Source organism: Lethenteron reissneri, chromosome 57 (assembly GCF_015708825.2).
Source record: "Lethenteron reissneri isolate LAM-NWPU_2019-01 chromosome 57, ASM1570882v1, whole genome shotgun sequence".
Classification (NCBI taxonomy): Eukaryota; Metazoa; Chordata; class Hyperoartia; order Petromyzontiformes; family Petromyzontidae; genus Lethenteron; species Lethenteron reissneri.
Window position 1 is genome coordinate 1762446 of NC_083835.1, and position 22558 is coordinate 1785003.

The following is a 22558-nucleotide window of genomic DNA, read 5'->3' on the forward strand; positions in this document are numbered from 1 at the left end:
CCCCAAGGGCAGCGGCAGTCGGCGGGATGCGACAGGGAATTGTTTAGTTATTTTTATTGTTTGGGCCATCGGAATCTTTGAGCTGACACGAGCATTTCACCCACTTCGAAGCAAGCGCCCCCCCGGATTGCGCGAGCAATTCCTTATCCCCTCTTCCCCCTGCGTAGGGAGACGTCGGTCCTCCCGGGCCCCCCGGACGCTTCACCGTCCCGCTGAAGGGGAGCCGGCCCAGCTACCTGCTCAAGGGCTTCAAGGGCGAGCAGGTGAGGAGGCTGAGCGAGCGCACGCCGGAGCTGTGAGAAGCCGCACAAATAAAGCCAGCTAGCTGGAATGCTTTCCAGCCGCGGTCACTCGCTCGCCAATCGAAGGAATAAAATGCAGATATGTGCGGGCAGCGTGTCCTGATGGGCACTTAAAACAAGACCCCCATCGCCCCGCCCCCTCCGTTGGAGGTAAGAGGGAGCATGTGCTTGACGGCGTGGTGCAGAGCGAGAGACAGGCGTTCGCTTTGCTGCGTGGCAGGCCTCGTGTGCGACGAGCGACCCAAATAAAGATTCCTGCTGAAGCCATCGCGGTGCTTTTTGTAACGGTCCCCACGACATCGGCATCATCCCCTACCCCCCGACACAGTCCCTGCACCCAGTTGGCCAGGAGTAACGTCGCGGTATGAAGGAAGGGGATTGGTGGCTGGAGATAAGGAGGCACGGTAGGAGGAGTGACGGGAGGAGAGAGCTGTGGATGAAGAGAGAGAACGCTGAGGATAGAGATGAGAGAGCCGTGGATGAAGGAGGGAGCTGTGTGTGACGTACAAGACTGTGTTGTGTTATTTGCATGGAGCGGTGATCTCGATGAGACAGTGAGGCCGCGATTTGGAATTGACTGTTGCCTTGGCGCCTAACAACCTAACCCCGCCTGTGTCTACTGTCTGCTGTATGTCCCTCTCCGTCTCACCCTCCCTGCCACCCGCACCATCGTCATCAACATCATCATCATCAATGCTCCCATTTTGTTTCCCAACAGGGAGAGGCGGGAGCCCAGGGCTTACCTGGAAAGATCGGAGAACCTGGTCCTGACGTGAGTAGCCCATTAGCGGTCGAAATATACGTTTCCGGGATGCATACATCATTCCAGGGCGCATATATGTTTCCAGGAAACATGTGCAGCAGTTGAAACGTTGGACAACCCGTTTGCTGCGCTGGCAATTTCAGCTTAACGGGTTTCGCTAATTATCTATGCGAGCCACCAATCCCGTGCCTCTAGAGTTCTGGATCGAGTGCGTGAACCACCGCACCTGGTTATTGCCATGCCCAGTGAGTAGGACACTGTGTGAGTTACGACAGCAAGTGGGTTTGTGAGTGAATGAGTTTGCAAGCCAAGTGAGCAAGTCTGCTTGAAAGCGAGATGTCTGGGAAAGCGAGTGAAAGTTTTCTAGAGCTTGCACACGAAGTAGGTGCCAACTCTCCGGCTTTGCTGGATAAATAAAGGCATTTATGTGATTATGCGCATCACGATTGTTTGCCGCCTGTAATCACTAAGCCGGGATGTCATCTCGTTGCAACAGGGTCCTCCGAGTGCTGCCGGTGGGAAGGGAGAGAAGGGAATCATGGCGCTGCCGGGGTCCAGGGTGAGTGCAGCAGAGACTTTGCCCACATGCCTCACTGCTGCAGGCTCACCCGCACTCAGCCAGAGTCACCCGTACTAAGCCAGTCACCCGTACTAAGCCACACTCAACCGCACTCAGCCAGTCACCAGCACTCACCAACGCTCACCCGCACTCAGCCATGCTCATTGGCTCTCAGCCACACTCAGCTGTATATTCACATCTGCTGCACTAATGCACATTCACCTGCATGCATACACTCAATGACCTGGCGCTGGCTTGGCTTGGATCTGCCAGTGGAAAAGGGTGTAAACATATGAACGGCATAACATGCAGTATAAATTTCGATTTAAAGCTTTCGTGACTGCAGGGATTCATCTTCTTGGTTCTTTCGGTAAAGTCACGTAGAAGGGAAATAATAAAATAATAAAAAGAAAACAGAATAAAATAAAATTCTCACGACGTTTCGCCCACAACGCAAGCAGCCGTCCTCAGGTGAAGAACAGGTCTGTCGGAAAGACAGCGTCCGAATGACAGCCCTGTTCTTCACCTGAGGATGGCTGCTTGCGTTGTGGCCAAAACGTCGTGAGAATTATTTTTATTAAGTTTTATTTTATTATTTTATTATTTCCCTTCTACGTGACTTTACCGAAAGAACCAAGAACATTCAGTATGATGCTTGTCACAATCACGTGTGTGTGTGTGCGTGTGTTTCACAGGGAGAAAATGGTCTCGATGGACCTCCTGGCTTACCTGGCCAAAGGGTAGGATCATCTTCCCTCTCCATGTTTAAAGATAACTCATCCGAATAAAAAGCACTTGCCATCATCTTGTATGACAGCCTCCTCCCCGTTCAGATGCAGTCCTGTATCCAGAGGAGGGACTGGGAAGGGCACAATGTTGCAAAAAAGGCAATGCCCTCTTTGATAATGGAGCATGATGGGGCACCACGGTGGAGAGATGTTAACTAGATCGCCTGGTATGGAGGAGCTCGTGGGTTCGACACTGACCCTGACGCCTGCTGCTGTATATTTGGAGTCTGCGTGTCTCTCTACCCCAGCGGTTGCACGGGTTTTTCTCTAGGTCCTCCGGTTTTTCCCCTCCACATTTAGATTCAACACGCGTTTGCGATATTTGGCTGCTATACATTTCTACTCGATAAGCCACTTCGTTGAGATATCATTTGTGGCCAGGTTAATTCTGAAAAAAAGCTGTATAGCTCAGTGGGCCTTACATGGTAGAATAAAAGAAAATAAATTGTAAAAAAAAATTGAGCAGTTCTCCAAGAGAGTCAGTCTGGCGGTCACAGCATTTCCCTGAGTCACTCTCGTCGCACTGGGTAGGTAGGTGACTCATGTGAGGAGTCAGCCTACGAAACAAGTTCACTGTAATCCCAGGGTGGATTTCATGGGTACAGGGGGGGGAACAGCAACAATCATGGTCAAGGCAATTACGTTGTTAAACAGCCAGGATTGCTTTAAAAGACATGAACATTAATTCTAATGCGTCCGTGCCGTGCCTGTTGAACACTTTGAACAGTCGGAAATGCCTTAAAATGCGGCGCACTAACAGACTAATAGCGCTCGACATTTTTGGCTTTTGGGCCTCTGGGCCTGTGCTCAGCAATGGTCATGAAAAAGGCAAAACAAAATCTACAGTGTGTTTAAACAGGCCACGCTACAAGCTGCTCCAAGGTCAAATGCGTCCATACTATTGTAATTTGGAGTGAATAGTAATGTTTAGAAATGCAAGACGTTTGAAATAAAAGCGGCGTCCACCTTTCACAAGTGTTGAGGCTTTTACATTCAGAATAACGCTGGCGTCGCGGCGGCTCCGCTCTCAGCAACGCTCGTCGCTCATCTGTCTCTCGTGTCTCCCAAGGGTGTCAGCGGTGTCCCCGGAGTCCCGGGTAAAGACGGAAAACCCGGGGTGAAGGTACGAACACGAGCCGCCAGCGCCACGTACCACACCACAGTGGTTGCCGCGGACACTTTCGACAGCATTCACAAAGGACCATCAGTTCATCGTCATTAACCACGAAAGAGCTCATAATTTTACATTCTCGACCCGCGGATTTGTGTCTTGTTCATCACGTCTCGTGGGGTATCTCCAGCAACACGTTTGGTTGGCGCTGATGGCAGAGCTTTTTGGCAACGTGAGAGCAAACGGAGGTAGGGTTGCTTGGAGGTTATCGTACTGAACAGGGGGACTCTACGTGGGACTAAGAGCTCGTTCACGTGGCTTCGTGGTCGTTCCTCGCAGGGGGACCGAGGGACTGAAGGCGCTCCTGGACCCACAACCTACATCACAGGACAGGATTCGATACGAACAGGTCAGCGTCGGCCTCTCTATTCGAACACATCAGTGTCGCGTCCTCTATTCCAGCATGCCGATGTTGGGTCCTCTGTTCATACAGAGCAGCAGCGGTGGGTCCCCTATTCACACTGACCCGTGCATGCAGGAGTCCTCTATTCACACAGGTAAGGGCTGCGATATCCCCAATGTTCATCCAGGGCAGGCCTTAGGGAGTAGTGAAGTGGTCGTGTGCGTGCGTGCGTTTCTGTGTGTCCGTGTTGTTACAGCCTACACAGGGCTCTGTTGTCTTTTTGTTGTGCTGGATTGGTGAGGTATGGGAGTGCTGTTTGGCTGCTTTGCTTTACAGGCCAGACGGGAGAACCGGGTCCCAAGGGCCCCACTGGACTACAGGGGGAGGCAGGGTTCCGGGGCCCACCAGGCAACCCTGGCCTACCTGGCCCCCCAGCCTTTAGCCCAGGTATGGCAGCCACATAGACACGCGGACAAATCGACCATCACGGCACACCGACCACACGGACGGACAGAGAGACAGAGAGGCGGATAAACTGTCGGCAGCTGACCAACCACACGGACATACAGATGGGGCATCACAGCAGACCGACCACACAGGGATGCCATGAGAACATGCCAAACAGACAGAGAGACGGACTGTTACAACATACCATCTGGTCAGGCAGTCTGCGAGACAAACAGATGGATAGGTCGGTCATCACGGCAGGCCAAACACACACGCAAAAGACAGCCAGTTTACAACACCCCAACCTGAAAGATGGACATATTATAACAACACACCACAGGCCCCATATATCCCGTATATAGCCTTACAAAGACTGTTGGGGAAAGTTCTGTTTGAGTGCACTTAGTAAGGATGGCACAGCGCACAGACGCAGCAGACCAACACAACGCACCAGGTGCAGACAATCACAACACGGCGCACACACGGACCAACGGACAGATGGACAGTGCAACTTCACACGCCAGATGGACAGATGAACAGTCCAACACCACACGCCAACTGATCGCGCAAACAATCCGATGTTCGCCAAACACCAATGGACCAATCGGTGAAGCTGGCTCATTTTCGCTCAGTTCACATCACCAGCACCCTTTAGCCCGCCGTGCCTGCTGCCCGCACTCGTTGTGTTTCAGCCCCGAAGGGGTTGCCTGGAATCTTCGGCACGCCCGGCTACACGGGGGAGAAGGGTGACCCTGGCCGGCCCGGCTACGGATTGCCGGGTCTGCCGGGCAGAGACGGCCTCCCCGGAGAGCCCGGTTTGCCTGGCCCGGCGGGCCTGCCCGGCCTCTTCATACCAGGTGAGCACGGCAGCTCGTGGCGTGCGGGGATTCTTCTCATGCTCAGCACCTCCGCCGGGGGTTTCATTGAGAAGGAAGTGAAATCACTGAGTTATCGAAGAAAGGTTTTGTCCGTGGAGTTTCTTCTTCGTGTGGCCAGTGTTGATGGAGAGCAACAACTCTCATTGTACGTTGAGGTGGGCGAGCCGAACGATTGCATCGGGAGTAGCGGAGTGGTGCATCGCTGCCATGACGATGACTCCTCCGTGTTTGTGAATCGGGCATTGAGTCCACGTTCTACCTTCCGTTGGCTGTTTACGGTCACCACAGTCGCACCACCGGACAGTTTTTTTATTTTCTATTTGTGCATCGAGTATCCGCATCTGCTATGGTTTGTGTGCGCATGCGGTTTTGAGGTTGTGGCTCCAGAATTATTGTGGAAGACCAAAATCAGGGATCTTCTGTGTCAGGTCTTTCGTAAGACGTTTGTGACTTCTTGTGAACTCAATTCGGGTTTCCAAGCATCATCAGGGTCCATGTTGAGTAACTAGCAATTTAGAAAAACTGAATAGTTTCTGTTTTTATTATCGTCATTCTTATATACATGACGATCGCGGTGATGTGTGATGAGTGATGACCCAAGCTGCGATGGCTGTGGTGGTGTTTGGTGGTTGTGGTCTCAAGCTGAGCAGAAATCTCCTGGTTCTGCCACACCCTGTCCGGCCGCTTGTGATCTGTTCCAGGAGATAACACGAACATCACTCTGCTCATTGGTGCACCCGGCAGCCCTGGCGCGAGCGGACCCGGTGGCCACCCTGGAATGAAGGGGCTCACAGGTAACAAACCGTCAAGATTTACAGCGTCATCCGACTTACGATCATCCGACTTACAAACTTTAAGAGATACGAACAAACCTGTCCGCGTGTCCGGTTGCCTGTTCGAACCGACAGTCGTAAGTTCAACGCCGCGCAATAGATGGCGGTGGTGGCATCTGCTTCTGCAGAACATGAAGAACCAGTGGCATCTACATCTGCAGGAGATTACACAACTTTTAAGCCATTTGTGTTTAGTGTACACGCCGTACAACGTGTTTGGAATCGACATGAACTTAGGAACAAATCGGCTTACGAACAAGATCTCCAGAACCTAACTAGTTTGGAAGTAGAGGAGCTCCTGTATAAACAAACTTGCTACCTCCTAAACCACTTATCACGCCCTCACCAATTACCCAAACCTTGCTATCAAATCCTCACTGCCTACTAAACTTTCACCACATCGGGACTTTACAGTGGGGCTAGTGTTACTCGGCAGCAATATGTGTTCTGTGCGTGTGTGCGTCTGGGCATCTGTGTGCGTGTGTGCGGAGCAGGAACGCGGTTTGTTAGCATACAGCATTGCGAACCTGGTAAACCCAGTTCAATTCCCCTGCATGACCGATAACAATGGTGAATATGTAAATCGGTTCTCAGCTTCCCCTAGGTTGACTCAGCCTGAAATTATTAATCTGTTGTGGTGTATCAACATCAGCACTGGCGTGGTGTTGGCCACCCACCCCCGCGTGTGCTGTGTCTGCTGTCAAAGGTGCTCATTAACAGTCGTTAAAGGCTATTCGGGGGATCTTTGCATTTGTGTTTCACTGCGTGTGCCTTGTGCAGGTGACCCAGGGGATTGTGAATGCGGCGATGGGGATGGTCCAGGCATGCTGAAGGGCCCGCCCGGTCCCCCTGGGCTCCAAGGTGACCCGGGAAGCCCCGGACTCCATGGCGGCAGGGGAGACGCAGGGAGCCCTGGGCCCCAAGGGCTGCCGGGTGCATCGGGGCCCAGCGTGAGTTTAATAGTCACAGCGCCGCGAACCAACCAGTGCAGCCTTTCGGGTTTCTCGTGCATTGTAGGCGCCCCAGGGATGCTGCTGCTGTTGTGCCGTGATGGTTAACACACTGGGCTTGCGATCCAGAGGTGTACGCATCCAGTTCCTTTGAGCTGGTGGTCTGGATAAGGCTGTCCCGCCTGCTCGACACCTGCGATACCTCGGTGGTGACTCCTTTTCCCCTGCAGGGCTTGCCTGGACGAACTGGACCCCCAGGGCTGAAAGGGATAAAGGGCGACCCCTATATTCCAACAACCAAAGGTATTTGTGCACTGCGCCCAACGTCTAATACCTCTCCTTGCAAGCCAAAGGTCCCACTCGTGCATGGGGTCTGCTGCTCTGGATTTCTTTGCCCTTGTCCTTCTGCTCTCTACCCATTCTCCGGTAACATCTCGTGATCGGGAAGCTCTTGGGAGGCCCTAACTCGTTGTTAAATGCGTACGGCACGTTACGCGTACGACGCCGAGGCATGCTGATGTTGCCGTTCAACTTACGTGTTTTGCCGCTAAAACGGCCGCAGTGTTTGTCTGCGCTGTGTTTGTGACCCTCGATCATGTAGCTTTGAGTTACGTATGTACGTACATATGTACGTTGAACTTCTTTCGCACAGTACGTAGCCAACCGTGCTAATCGGAGGTGCGGGGTTAGCTTGGTTCGTTTAGCCGCAGTCGGGCAGAGTTACTGCCAGTGCCAGGTTCTCCGGTTTCTCTGCGTCCATGCCATCGGTCACTTCATTAATCTCAGCAATTAGCAATTTCCGTTGGGGTCACGGAAGGTGATGCAGAGAGGGTTGCAGGGCGGCCACTTGTGCCAGGTTCTCCGGTTTCCTCCAACATACCGAGCACCCATTCGTGGAACTAACTCAGCGAGGCTTTCTTGGATGGATAAATCAAACTTGGCGACCGCACCGCTACCACTGCACACATGCATGGCAACACTCCCGGTCGGCTGGCAATATTTAAACACTTCTAACACGTCGTGATTTTTGTTGAGGGAACAAAGATAAACATGCATTGAAACCATTAAAAAACTTTTATATAAATCCATCGCTTTATAAACGATCACCTTTCCAAATCGGTGGGTGGTCAAATGGTTAAAAAATGTGGCAACCTACTGCATTTGCTCAGATGCACTTTTGCGGCCGTCTGGAATGCTCTTCCTTCCGATATTAGCAAGCAACTGGAACTATGCATTTTAAAATCTAAATTTAAAACGAATTTCTTTAGAACTGCTTTTTGTGTTCAGTTTGTTGTCCTTCCCCCGCACCTCCGATAAGCTACGTACTGTGCGAAAGTAGTTCAACATACATTCACTCAATCTTTAAAAGTTAACGGTAATTTAAGAATCGCAAAATCACGCTCGGAGCATCTCCGATGCGCAGCGGAGTGCCTCCTAGTCGCGCCGCGGACATGAAACGCTTTTCACCTTCAGTTCTCGCTAGAAGTGGTTGAAGTCGAGGTCATTGTCCGGTCGAGCGTCCCGCACGACGGGGGCCGCGATCCGGGCAGCGGCGGGGGGGGCCTTAGCTCCGGTGGGATCGGCAGACATTGCCGCGCTCACGCAGTCGGCCGTTGCGCGCGAGACCACCCCCGCCGCCGAGCCCCTCGTGACGCCCGTTGGCTGCCCGTGCCGTTTGTGTCCCAAGGACAGAAAGGGTTGCCAGGAACCTCGGGAGAGGACGGATTCCCAGGGCAGCCCGGCCTGAAGGGGCGAGACGGAATGCCGGGACGACCAGGACCCAAGGGCCCGCCGGTACCTCTCCCGCTGTCTCTCACTGCTCACCCGGGGCCCATTCAACCGTCCCTATCTCTCACTCCGTCACCTCTGACTCCCCTACATTCACGGCCCCCACTCTCACGCTTTCTGGTGCCACTGCCCCTGCTTGCACTTCTGCCAGTGCTGATGCTGGGCGACGTGAGCGAGCTTGTGATGTTGATACGGGTGTCCGGGTTGTGCGTAGAGCACCAGTGCCACCCAAACCCAGCCCACCCACAGCAGAGCCACTGACACCCAGCCCACCCACAGCAGTGCCACTGGACAACCAGCCCACCCACAGCAGTGCCACTTACACCCAGGCCCACCCACAGCAGAGGCCAATGACACCCAGACACCACAGCAGTTCCACTTACACCCAGCCACACCCAGCCCACCCACAGCAGTGCCACTGACACCCAGCCCACCCACAGCAGTGCCACTTACACCCAGCCCACCCACAGCAGTGCCACTGACACCCAGCCCACCCACAGCAGAGCCACTGACACCCAGCCCACCCACAGCAGAGCCACTGACACCCAGCCCACCCACAGCAGTGCCACTGACACCCAGCCCACCCACAGCAGTGCCACTTACACCCAGCCCACCCACAGCAGTGCCACTGACACCCAGCCCACCCACAGCAGAGCCACTGACACCCAGCCCCCACAGCAGAGCCACTGACACCCAGCCCACCCACAGCAGAGCCACTGACACCCAGCCCACCCACAGCAGTGCCACTCACACTCAGCCCACCCACAGCAGTGCCACTTACACCCAGCCCACCCACAGCAGTGCCACTGACACCCAGCCCACCCACAACAGTGCCACTGACACCCAGCCCACCCACAGCAGTGCCACTGACACCCAGCCCACCCACAGCAGTGCCACTTACACCCAGCCCACCCACAGCAGTGCCACTGACACCCAGCCCACCCACAGCAGTGCCACTGACACCCAGCCCACCCACAGCAGTGCCACTGACACCCAGCCCACCCACAGCAGTGCCACTGACACCCAGCCCACCCACAGCAGTGCCACTGACACCCAGCCCACCCACAGCAGTGCCACTGACACCCAGCCCACCCACAGCAGTGCCACTGACACCCAGCCCACCCACAGCAGTGCCACTGACACCCAGCCCACCCACAGCAGTGCCACTGACACCCAGCCCACCCACAGCAGTGCCACTGACACCCAGCCCACCCACAGCAGTGCCACTTACACCCAGCCCACCCACAGCAGTGCCACTGACACCCAGCCCACCCACAGCAGTGCCACTGACACCCAGCCCACCCACAGCAGTGCCACTGACACCCAGCCCACCCACAGCAGAGCCACTGACACCCAGCCCACCCACAGCAGTGCCACTGACACCCAGCCCACCCACAGCAGTGCCACTTACACCCAGCCCACCCACAACAGTGCCACTTACACCCAGCCCACCCACAGCAGTGCCACTGACACCCAGCCCACCCACAGCAGTGCCACTTACACCCAGCCCACCCACAGCAGAGCCACTGACACCCAGCCCACCCACAGCAGTGCCACTTACACCCAGCCCACCCACAGCAGTGCCACTTACACCCAGCCCACCCACAGCAGTGCCACTCACACTCAGCCCAACCACAGCAGTGCCACTTAAGAGTGTGCCACTGCCACAGACCGTGAGCGAGCAATGATGCTTGTCGTTGTGCAGGGCGACGGTGGCCGAGGGCTGCCGGGAGATGAGGGCACGAAGGGCGTCCCTGGGACGTCGGGTCGGCCCGGGTCTCCGGGCCCGCCGGGCGACGGCTTTCCGGGGGCCGTGGGGCCTCGTGGGGACCCTGGGAGTCCCGGGCGCGATGGCCCACAAGGGCCACAGGGAAACAAAGGACAGGCAGGTCAGAATTTGGGCCATCGTGCCCACGGCTTTGTTATGTACGTACGTTGAACTTATTTCGCACCGTACGTAGCCAAGCGTGATAACTGTGCTACAGCGTAGTTTTGTATGCGCGTACATTCACGAACTGGTTTGTGTCTCCTCCTGTGCACAGAGGAAATGCTTGTCTCTGAATGGGAACGATTAATTTGCTTTTCTCTCACAATTGTGGCAATGAGCAAGTATGCCGTGTTTGAGCGACGAGGAAGGTTCAGTAATCCTGTGACTCTCCCAGTGGTGGATTGTAATAATTTCTATTGTGTGACTTGCGCGGCTCTGTTAGGGTTTTTCTGTAACATGGTTAGACAGCTCTGGATACCATGGCAGCTACACATTCCGTGACACATCTACAGAATTTAAAGCACAGGTATCGATGTTATCACACAGCTACAGATATCAACAAACAGCTGTAAACACCATTGCCACTACGGCTCCCATCAAAAAGCTACACATACATCGCAGCTATTCAAAAACACCGGTGCAGACACCATCACACTACTACACTATACCACGAAATTGCTAGAAATACCATCACTACTACAGATACCATCAAAAAGCTACATATGCTCTCACACAGTTACAGATATCGCAGACAGACACCATCAGAGGTAGCATCATACAATTACAGCACACCATCGAACAGCAACATATACCATCACAGCTCCACATTCTATTTAGCTCTCCTTCTCTCTTGGCCTCTCCTTATTCTTACAAGGCGCCTTGAGACATTAGTAGAAGGCGCCTTGAGACAAATCCACATAAATGATTATTATCAGACACAGCTGCAAATACTACGACGCTTAATTTCAGTTGGACGTTTTCAAATCCAACAGCAAGAGTACTTTTTCACGACAAAATTCCATGGAGAGGTAAACGCCACTCTGAATATATACCGGACATATATATACACGTTGATTTCCCCATCACACATTTTACCCAATCGTATCGGCGGTCCATGAACACCAGCGCGGGATGCATTTTCAACCCCAATTCTGGTGCCTCTTGTCGTGGCGTCCCTCCGCGCGATCGACGTAACCTTCTCCCCCAGGTTTACTCCCCCAGGTTTACGCCTCCGTCGATTCGATGCCGCGCCTCCGCGGGGTGTCCACGCGACCGCTTTGCTTCGCAGCGTCGGCCTGACTCGCCCTCGTCTCGCGACGGCCCCCTTTTTTGAGCCGGGGGCAGCCGAAGCACCTTCCCACAATGCAGTTCTTAGACCTCGTGGCTGCGCCACCCTGCCGGCCCATAATCAGTTTAACACGTGGCAGGCTTTCGCGACCAATATTATTCATAATCAACGTTTTTGGGTTTAGATCGCGTTATTTATAAATGTGTCGTAACCCTACACCACCCGACACGGCCAATCAGCAACAAAAGTGTCACGTTGACAAAAGACAAATAGTTCACTGCTTTAGCCCACCGGTGTGTTGAAGCGTGAAACCACAACATTTACAATTTTTGAGCAGTACGACGTTTCGCTGGTAATTGCATCTAGCATCATCGGGCAATTCGCCAGAATGGTGAGGCTCTGCTCTGGCTCCCGGTCTTCAATAGAGCAGCAGCAGGGTGACGTCATCATTAACTCATCAACTCATCAGGTGCAACGATTTGAGGCGGAGCGGGTGGGTTATTGTAATCATATACTAGATTGGTAATCAGGCAGTTGTTACGATGCGAGTTGTAGATTAGTAATCAGTTGTAATGTGTTTTATTGTAATTATGCTACGTTTGTAATCAGTTAGTGTTTGTTTCCCCTATAAGGAATTGTAATGTATATTATTTAATAATGGCTGTGTCAGAGCGCTGGGATCTCAGGTTTGGACTCTATATGTACGTATGTTGGACTTTTTACAGTATTTGGCAGCTATCAATTCCCACATAGGCCACTTCATTGAGCTGTAATTTATGGCCATGTCGCCTCTGAAAAAAAGCTACATAGTTCACTGAGCCTTACCTTGTAAAATAAAACATTGTTGATAGTATAACTTCTTTCGCACCGTACGTAGCCTCCCGTGCTAATCGGGAGGTGCGGGAATTTACGCGTAAACTGGTTGTGCATTAAATGTTAGACGGTGGAACTGCATTCTGGGGGCTGAGCGGCTGGGCTGCCCTGGCTGTGATGCGTGTGTTGCTTTGTGAGGGCCGTGGGTCCTCCCTCGGACCACGGGCCTCTCTGTGCCTTGCCTCTCTCCCACCCTCCACCGTCTGTTGGCAAAATCCCTTGCCCTGAGGGTGCCCTTGCAGATCCTGTGTCTAGTTTGGAGTTCAAAGACACGGCGCGTATTTCTCACGAGAACCTACGGCACTTTGTACGTCCTCTTCTCAGCTCGGCTCGTGTGCAGGAGCTATTTGGTTTGTTTCAAAATGTCGATTCCATGTGGACGCCTTCATTCAGCAGTGGAGAGATCATGGCTGATGATGATGATGATGACATCCTGTTAATTTACACTGGACATCTGTGAAAAAGAGCTTAGTAGTTCATCGGATTCCTCCAGTATAAATAAAGATTCTGATTTGTACAAAAATATTGACAAACTAAATGGAAGACTTACACCCAAGGGTTCAGCCTGTGATTGAGCTTCAAGATCTCATGCTGCTGTGAGTGCCGTTCCCTATCGGCCCTCTCTGTGCTGTTAACCCTCTGTGCCCCTAACATCGGTGTGCAGTGACTTCCCTTTACCTCTTTGCCGGTGTGTGGTCACCCCTGTTGAGGTGTGGTAACCTCCTGTCACCTCCACGATGGTGTGTGTTTAACTCTTGACAGCCCTGTGGTTACCCCCCGTTACCTTTACGCTTGTGTGTGGTTAACTCGTGACGGTCCGTGGTAACAGCCCGTTACCCTCTCGGCTGGTTGTGCGGTTAACTTTGCTGCTGCCTCTGCTGCCGTGCGGGTCACCCCGCTCCTCGTTACACGGTGACCTCCCGTGACCCTCTCTCTCGCTGCTGCTGCGGTGCGGCTAACCCCTGTGACCCCCGTCTCTCCGCTTGGCCGTGCGTCCCGCCGATTGCCGTCGCCACGGCCGTGTGTAAAGGTGACCCGGGCTGCTGTAACTGCACTGAAGACCGGGTGGGGCAGGGAGGTAGGACGGTGGAGAATCAGAGTGGTCAGCCGAATGACCTCCCATAAACACCCCCCCCCGCCACCCCTCCCCCACCCCCTTCCCCACCCCCAACCACCCACCTCCATTTTGTGCATGCTTCGATGAGCGGTGGGCCCTGTGTAGGCCACCGCTCATCCCACCGAGCTCACCACTGCCACCGTACGGAGAGAGGCCGCTCCATGATTGACACGGCTCCATGATTGAGACCGCCACATGAGTGATCTGACCGAGATCATGGTTTCAATGTACCGGGCATTAAACCTTTTTGGAGGACCGGCTCATGAGGGCCAAGTTAGTTTAGTAGTTATTTGGTACAAAATGCATTTCCAAATAAAAGATAGACTGTTTAAAATGTAACTTAAATTACATTAACCAATGGAAATAAGCTGCCATTCCAACACGGAGACAAACTGGTCCGTGACGTGTCGTTAATTTATCCGTACAATATATGTATTATAAAATAAGGTATTATTATAATCTTCATGGTTTGGATGTTTGGCCTGCCGTCCTCCAGCAAGGATTGAGGCTGACTTTTTCACAGGGACACAGTTCTTCCACCATTGGCCACTCGCCACCGCTGCACGATATATGTCGACATTTTCACCCTCGAGGTTCACTCAGGGCAGTCTCCTCGGACCCCACAGCGTCCCGTATTCTAAGCGAAGGTGAATAAACAATAGAATAATCAAACAATTCCCCATCGCATCCGACCAGCAGAGCTGCGCCCTCCTGTTCAGTGATCTAGCAAAGCGTTGCAATTGAAAGTTAGCTATCAGGGTTCTCTAACCAATTGTACGCAAAATATTTGGCGCGATAATGGACGTCATTGAAAATTATTGGCAGCTGTCTCCCCAAAGGTCCCCGTAAATTAATGGTAGTTTGCTTCATTCCAAATGACAGAGACTCGTGTTCGCTTCCGTGGATATTTAGACCTCTCTGAAAATGAGACAGCAGTGACGTCAAATCTCTGGCGGGTTGCGCGGCTTTTTCCCACGACGGCGCCAGCCGAAGGGGACCCGCAGTGATTGGGAGTCAGGTCCTGTGCCCCTCGAGTCGTGAAAATAGCGCCCCATATCCCGCACCATCCCACGCACGGCCCCCATCCTCCACGACAGCACGCACGCGGTCCACTCCACCTGCCACCACAGCACTTGCCACACGGCTCCACGTTGCCCGCCACCGTCACCACACGCCCAGCGCACCCCCCTCCCCCCATCTCACGCGGTGGGCTGTGCTGCTGTCATCACACGCGCGCCCTCAGGGTCGCGTTTGTTGTGTCGTGGGGCTCCGTGGCCATGCGACCCTGGGCTGCGGGGTCGGGGTGCACGGTGACACTCGCACGATGGGCTAAGCATTCTGTTGATTACGCACGCGACGATGCTTCAGTCAATTGATCTCATCTCGTGTCTTGCTTCCACGACATTCAGACTTATAAATCCATCGACTTGTATATAAACGCACAGACTTACCAAGAGACCCACTGGTTTTCGTAGAAACTTAAGGACTTACAAAGAGACCGATAGACTTACACAGACCATAGCCTTACATGTAAATCCATGGAGATAATATCTAGAGACTTTCAAAGAGATATGTAGTCTAAGCCAGTAACAATGCATTGATTCATATATTACATATAATGATTATACTATCACTTGTATGTATGTATGTTGAACTTCTTTCACACCATACGGAGCCAACTACTAATCAGAGGTGCGGAGGAAAGACAACAAGCTAATTTATGAACAATACATTCAAATTGTTACGAATGTTATATTAAATCGCGAACGCACTGCTGCTAGGCCATGTCACGTGGATCTAGTAGCATGACAAACGAGAGCAGATCAAGACTATCGTCTTCCACTGCCTCCTGGAAGAAGCACTCCATTACCAGACACACGGTGACGTTTAGTCTCTCAGCTGCACACGACGCCACAACCACGACGCCACAACCACAACGCCACCACCACCACGACACCACCACGACTCCACAACCACGACGTCAACACCACGATGTCAACACGACGCCACCACCACGACGCCACCACCACGACGCCACCACCACCACGCCACCACCACGACGTCAACACGATGCCACCACGACGACATCACCACCACGACGCCACCACCACCATGCCACCACCACGCCACAACCACAACGCCACCACCACGACGCCACCACGATGCTACCATCACGACGTCAACACGATGCCACCGCCACGACGCCACCGCCACGATGCCACCACCACAACGTCAACACGATGCCACCACCACGCTTGCTCCTCGCAGCATTGCGGCTCTGGATACCCGAAGTCCTCGACGCAGCATCACCGCCGGGCCAGTCGCCGTGACGACGGACGTCTGTTTCCCCTTCCCTTTGGCAGGAGAGACTGAAGATTGCGTGGTGCAACCTCCGAGGGGAGAGCCTGGACCGCCAGGCCTGACCGGACCTCAAGGTTTGACAAAGGACGAACCTCGGGACGCGTCTCTCTCTCGTTCGCGCTACATTCTCCATGTTGTCATCTTTTCGCAGTTCACTTCCAACAATTTTGTTCTCTCGGCATGACGGGCACGGGTCGAAGTAATTCCAGCGGCATCTGTCATTTCACGGCGGGTTCGAACGTGCAGCGGCCCCTGGCTTTCACGAGAAGTCACTTGAAGGGATTTATTTGACATCTCCTTCCGCGGACTGTTCTTAAACATGGTGGGGGGCAGAGGGGGGTGGGGGCAGAGGGGGTGGGGGGCAGAGGGCCGTGAGGGGCAGAGGGCCTTGGGACTCGCTTGCTCTGCAAGCATTCCGAACGAATTCTTCAACCCGTGACAATTTTGGGTAAAATATTGGGCGAAAAGAAGTAAAACATGCCCAGTTCGTTTATAGTATTACACCATTAGTTGGGCGTGCTGATGCTCACCTGTAATGGAGCGCTACGGAGGTAATGGTTGTTGGCTAACGTAGATCTGTGAGTTCGTGAAACGGTCTTGCTTTACTGCCATCTCCTGACCACCTCGCAACCTAGCACTGTTCGTGACATGTCGCAAACCTCCATGATCCAACAAAGAGGCAGGATCACCGACGCGATTCAAGAGTCCATTGCTGTGCCTCCCAGCCACCTCGCTTCCTAAGCCTGCATTCCCTGGTCATTCGCAGGCAGATTCTGACTGCGCGCGAGTTGGGCCGTTGCTCGTGCGAGCCTTTCTTGGTGTGCGTCTTCCCTCTGGTGTCCAGGTCCCAAGGGCTCGCCGGGGTTCGCTGGGGAACCGGGGATGCCAGGGTTCAAGGGCATTCAGGGGCAGCCGGGAGATCCGGGTCCATCTGGGGCCATGGGGCCTCCAGGTGAGACCAGCTGCTGCCGCCCGCGACATGAGGCACGGCAATAGCAGCCGCCAGACGACAGTCGACATGATGGGCATCGTACCGGCAACAAGACAACAGCCTGCGTGACGTAACGTCGATACAACACATACGATACCACCACAGCAAGCAGACGCACAAATGGACCGCCGGACAAATCGACGCTGCCAAAACAAAACACACTGACGTAGACATATGCGACAGCCAGACCACGACAATCAAACTTAGAGGCGATATTGCAACGATTGGACAAAACCAGAGCAACTACTGGACAGCAACAACTGCAACAATTTGAAATGCACGCAGCATCTCAACGCAATAACGTCACGTGACACGTCGTGAAAATGAAAATAAATGCTGCTCTAGCATAGACGGTCGGTGCAGAGAGCGTCAGGGCTGGGAAACACGAGAGAGGGTGAGAAAGATCGCAACACAGCCTGGGACCAGTCATCCGGGGACCAGCACCAATTACAACGGTGTTCTTCACTAATTTTCACAGTAGGAGCGACTTTCACCGATGAGACATCATCACTGTGAGGGCCGCCACACAGTTTGAAACCATTGGGGGTTTGACAGCAGCACAACGATGATGATGGGTGGTGTTGTCACGTGTTCTGTATTGTCGTGGGGCCACACGTCAGCGGCTGCACTAAAGGCCACCAGGAGCCGCCAGTGGCCTGTGAGCCTTGCAATGAAGAACACTGAAATGTATCGAGCATTAGCCAGGCATTAGCCCGATACATTTCACAGAAACCTCAGGGGGTGGAAAGCGGTGGGGTAGGGGGGGGGGCAGCAAATCTATGAGTCCACCTTTGGGACAGGAGGGCCCTTCATCCAACTACAACCGACAATCACAAAACAACAACAACAACGGCATGCACGCACACCAGGAACCGCCACGCAGAGTACAACAGCCACTGCCCGCCTCTGCCGTGTCTCTGTCTTTGCCAGGATTCGCGGGAGCCACGGGGGATAGGGGACCCCCAGGCTTCCCCGGCCAGGAAGGGGCCCACGGTCGACCTGGTAAAACCGGCACGGCGGGCCCACCGGGGAGGAGAGGGCCACCGGGGGAGGTGCGCGGGGGCCAGCCGGGCTCGCCCGGAGAGCCGGGACGCACGGGGCCACAGGGGTCCGCGTGGGGAGAGTGGCCAGCCCGGCGTGGAAGGGCAGAAGGGTGAGCGAGGACGTGTCGTGCACCGGCCGGCGCGATTGAGATGCAGAGGGACGTGAATAGCACCGACGTTATGGCCTTAGTTATCATGGCCGTCGTCATGACCACCGATATCGTCATCGTCATCCACCACCATTTCGACAACCATCGTCATCATCTGTCGTGTGATTTCATCATCCCCGCCACCCGCGATATGAGGTGATCCAATCAGGGTGAGCACAGTTGTCTACGTATGGTGCAAAAGAAGTTCAATATACATACATATAATGAGTGAATTGAGTAAACATTTGATTTACATATATAGCCAATTGCCATTGTTGGTGGGCTGCTGTCTGCAAGATGGATAGTAAAATGTTTTGGTCTGCAGTCATCTCACCATAGCCATTGGTATTAGTCATAGTGATCGTTGGCGGAGGGGAAAAACACAAACTCATGTGTTTCTGCGGAGCAGCGTCGGTAAACGCTTTCGTCCATCAGCCAGTTGGCTTTCTAGACCATTTCTGAAGAACTGCATTGTGTGTTTAGTTTGTTGTCCATCCCCCGCATCTCCGATTAGCACAGTTGGCTACGTACGGTGCGAAATAAGTTCAGCATACATATCAAGCAGGCTTAAACAATTACTCCAAGTTTGACCGTTATTTTTCATCACTAATGTCACGAAACAAAACTTACCGCGCACAGGGAACGACGGCACTGCAGGGCAGGCGGGACTCAAAGGGCCGAAGGGCGACTCTGGGCAACCAGGGCAGCCAGGCCGGCCGGGCCCCGCTGGTCCTCAAGGGGGCCCGGGCCTGCCCGGGATCTCGGGCTCCACGGGGCCACCTGGGCCATTTGGAAGACCAGGTACTGTCGTGCGAGCGCTGGGACAACCGACGAGTGATATCCTCCACACGCGGGCCCTCTGCGCCACTTGTCTGAGATTTCAGTTCTCTCTTTGCTACGTTTACACAACACCTGAACAGAAACACCTGAACAGAAAGCAGACCGGTGCCGGACCAGGAAGTTCTTGGAAAAGTTCAGCACAGTTCGTTTTCTTGTTCCTGTCGAGACCCCCCCCCCACCCCCTCCCACATCTCTACACCCTGCCCCTTCCCTCTGTAGCTTACCTTTAATCTTGATTCAAATGTTCTGTTTTGTACACTTGCTATTGTTGACACCTTAGATTTGGTTGCTGTTGACAGGATCCATGTTGTTGCTGCTACGGCTGATGGTAGCCATGAAGATGTTGCTGCTACTGCTAATGGTGATGGTAGCCATGTAAATGCTGCTGCTGCTGATGACAGCCATGAAGTTGTCACTGATGACCACGATACCGCTGTTGCTGCTGATGATTGCGAGGATGGTAAGAGTCGCGATGTTGCTGCTGATGATTGTGGGGATGGTAAGAGTCGCGATGCTGCTGCTGATGATTGCGATGACGGTAAGAGTCGCGATGTTGATGTCCTTGATGTCCTTGATGCTGCCTCTGCAGGCCCTGCTGGACAGAAAGGCAGCCCTGGCAACGAGGGCTACCCAGGCCCGCAAGGAGCGAAGGGACTGCCCGGGCCACCAGGTTTTCCTGGCCCACCGGGAAAGCTGGGCTCGGTAGGCTCATCGGGAGTGCCGGGCATCGCTGGGATGCCCGGGAAGGACAGCACCAAAGGTAAAGACTCCACCTACCATGGGTTATGGCACGGTCCAAAGCCTAGCCAATGCCATGCAGTTCAGCTCACGTGTACCCCATGTGTGTGGGGAGCAGTGTTGCAGAGGTTAGCGCTGCAGTTAATGCACGACGAGTTCCATTCCCGGCCATCGTCAGAGGCGAACATTAAAACCGGTCAAGGGCTTCTCCCATAGTCCACCTCATTCTACAATGAGTACTATTTGTAAACTTCAACACTGGGGATACAAAGGTGGCCAGGCATGATATCGGCCATACCAACCCCTCGTGCACCGTTCCAGCCTTCATAGCTGCGCGCTAACAGTACTTTCCCAGATAAATCTGTGTAGTCTATCGGGGTACCCGTGTGTATCTTTGGACCTGTGTGTACCCACGTGATCCCGTATGTGTCTATATGTATGTATGTATGTTTGTTGAACTTCTTTTGCACTGTACGTAGCCAGCCATGCTAATCGGAGGTGTAGGGGAAGGACAACAAACTAAACACAACAACAAGCAGTTCTCAAGAAATTCGTTTTCAGTCTAGATTTAAAGTTCATAATAAGGTTTTTGGGTCAGATTGCGTTATTTATAAATGTGTCGTAACCCTCCACCACCCGACACGGCCAAACAGTAAACAATGTGTCACGTTACTGTTTGGCCGTGTCGGGTGGTGGAGGTTTACGGCACATTTATAAATAACGCGATCTGACCCAAAAACCTATATTATGAATAATATTGGTCGCGAAAGCCTACGTGTTAACTAGATTTAAAAGTGCACAGCTCCAGCGGTCTACAACCGTGCATGTGTCTGTAACTGCGTGGGTACGTCTGTATCCTTCAGGTGCCAAGGGCAGTGCGGGCATGGCTGGATTCCCCGGGGTGCCCGGGACAAGGGGCCCGCAGGGCCTCCCCGGCCAGATTGGCCCACAAGGCCCTCTTGGCAGCAAGGGCCTCCGTGGCCAGACGGGCAGCCAAGGGCAGAAGGGTACGTATCGGCTGCCATAGTCGACCCCACACAAAAACTGTTTCCGGACAAACGCATATAGAGTGTGATTCCTCAGTTACAAGTTATGGCTTGCTGAGGCCTTTATCCAGCAAGAAATGCTTAGAAACTTGGCTAATAATAATATAAATAATAACACTTGCAATTGTATCGCGCCCATAATGTAACGCAGCGTCTCAGTGTGCAGTTTGTTCTTTGTATCCGAGGTGGCCACCTGATGGCAGCTCGTGCCTGTGCAATGTGGAACACATCCCTGGCCTGTACACGGCAATTAGTCTGCCAGTAAGGGGCGATGTTGCTGTTGTTTCAATCAAGCAAGTTGATGATGATGATTGGTATCAATAAGGTCAATTTCAAGGCTCAAGTGTTATTAATCCACCGTACTTCGCCAACGCTTACATCCTTCTGCTAGATCCCACAGTTGTTGCTGACTCGACATTTAACCTTCCAAAAGGAAACGAGCATTGCCCAGACACAATAATGCCACCCCTGCACCCCATCTGTGCCGATTTTGTTTCTAGGTTCCCGCGGGGAGGAGGGCCCCCCTGGACCCCCGCCGGCTTTTCTCAAGGCGGAAATGAACGGCATTCCAGGAGACCGGGGAGACCTGGGAACGCCGGGCGTTCCCGGGGAAACAGGTGCGCCAGGCCTCCTCACTCTCGACAGACCTCCCAGATCTCCCCGCTCCCTCCGTTCCTGCCCTCTCTCCCCCCGCTCCCCTCGCTGTCCCCGCTCTCCCAGATCTCTCAAATGCCCTCTGGAGGGCCTTCATAGAGCTCCCACTAGCGGGGTGACCTTTTCCACCAGCGGCGGAGTGAGCAAGCACTTGCTGGGCTGCACCGCGCACCCCGCTGTTCGAAGATGGCTAGGAGGCCGCTTGACGCCCGATCGCCGTGTGCCGTCTGGCAGGTGAAAAGGGGATGCCCGGAGTCCTGGGGAGCCCTGGAAACCCCGGCCTCCCAGGCACTCCCAGCTTCAACAAGGGGGAGGTGGGAGCGCCTGGCGTCCCGGGCAAACCGGGCCTTCCTGGCGACGCTGGCCCTCCCGGCACCCGTGGCATCTCGGGCTTCCCCGGCATGCCGGGACAGCAGGTGAGAGAACGAGCACAGCCGACGGGACGCGACGAGACAGACGCTTTGAGTTGCGACTCTTTTGGGAGTGGGATAGGAGAAGAGAGGTCGACTGGGGAAGGTTCAAGGAGGATCTGGAAGATGATGAAGGTGATCTTGCAGGTGACTTGGGAGTAGGTAGATGGGGCAGTGCTGAGATCTAGACACAGGGGTGGTGCCGGTCTCAATCACGGGAGCAGGTTGGATGTCTACGTCTGGCACAAGAGGAATGTGGAGAGTCTGCAGAGGAGAGCTTTTGGCTGTGACAAAGGTAGGGACGGGGTCCCAGTGGCAAGTGGCTAACATCAGGGGGAAGTGATCTCAGAACTTGCCTTGTGCCACCACGAGGTTGACCAGTGCCTTCAATGAGTACTCGGTGAGCTGTCTATAGAACATTGGCACGGAAGAGACAAAGACGGCTGGGCATTGTCCTG

At 53.8% G+C, this 22558-nt stretch overlaps 1 protein-coding gene across 1 annotated transcript in view; it reads left to right on the forward strand.

The window, feature by feature from the left end:
* The window catches only part of LOC133357202 (collagen alpha-6(IV) chain-like), a 143440-nt gene that overhangs the window by 93771 nt on the left and 27111 nt on the right, over positions 1 to 22558 (forward strand). Inside the window, 23 exon segments of the mRNA XM_061575031.1 lie at positions 168 to 263; positions 1021 to 1074; positions 1562 to 1624; positions 2320 to 2364; positions 3482 to 3535; positions 3863 to 3932; positions 4263 to 4373; positions 5066 to 5230; positions 5953 to 6045; positions 6865 to 7034; positions 7265 to 7337; positions 8722 to 8828; positions 10528 to 10711; positions 13782 to 13829; positions 16232 to 16303; positions 17074 to 17181; positions 17841 to 17878; positions 18151 to 18373; positions 19052 to 19213; positions 19842 to 20012; positions 20854 to 20997; positions 21537 to 21653; positions 21925 to 22106. Of these exon segments, the coding sequence (XP_061431015.1) occupies positions 168 to 263; positions 1021 to 1074; positions 1562 to 1624; positions 2320 to 2364; positions 3482 to 3535; positions 3863 to 3932; positions 4263 to 4373; positions 5066 to 5230; positions 5953 to 6045; positions 6865 to 7034; positions 7265 to 7337; positions 8722 to 8828; positions 10528 to 10711; positions 13782 to 13829; positions 16232 to 16303; positions 17074 to 17181; positions 17841 to 17878; positions 18151 to 18373; positions 19052 to 19213; positions 19842 to 20012; positions 20854 to 20997; positions 21537 to 21653; positions 21925 to 22106 (2550 nt within the window).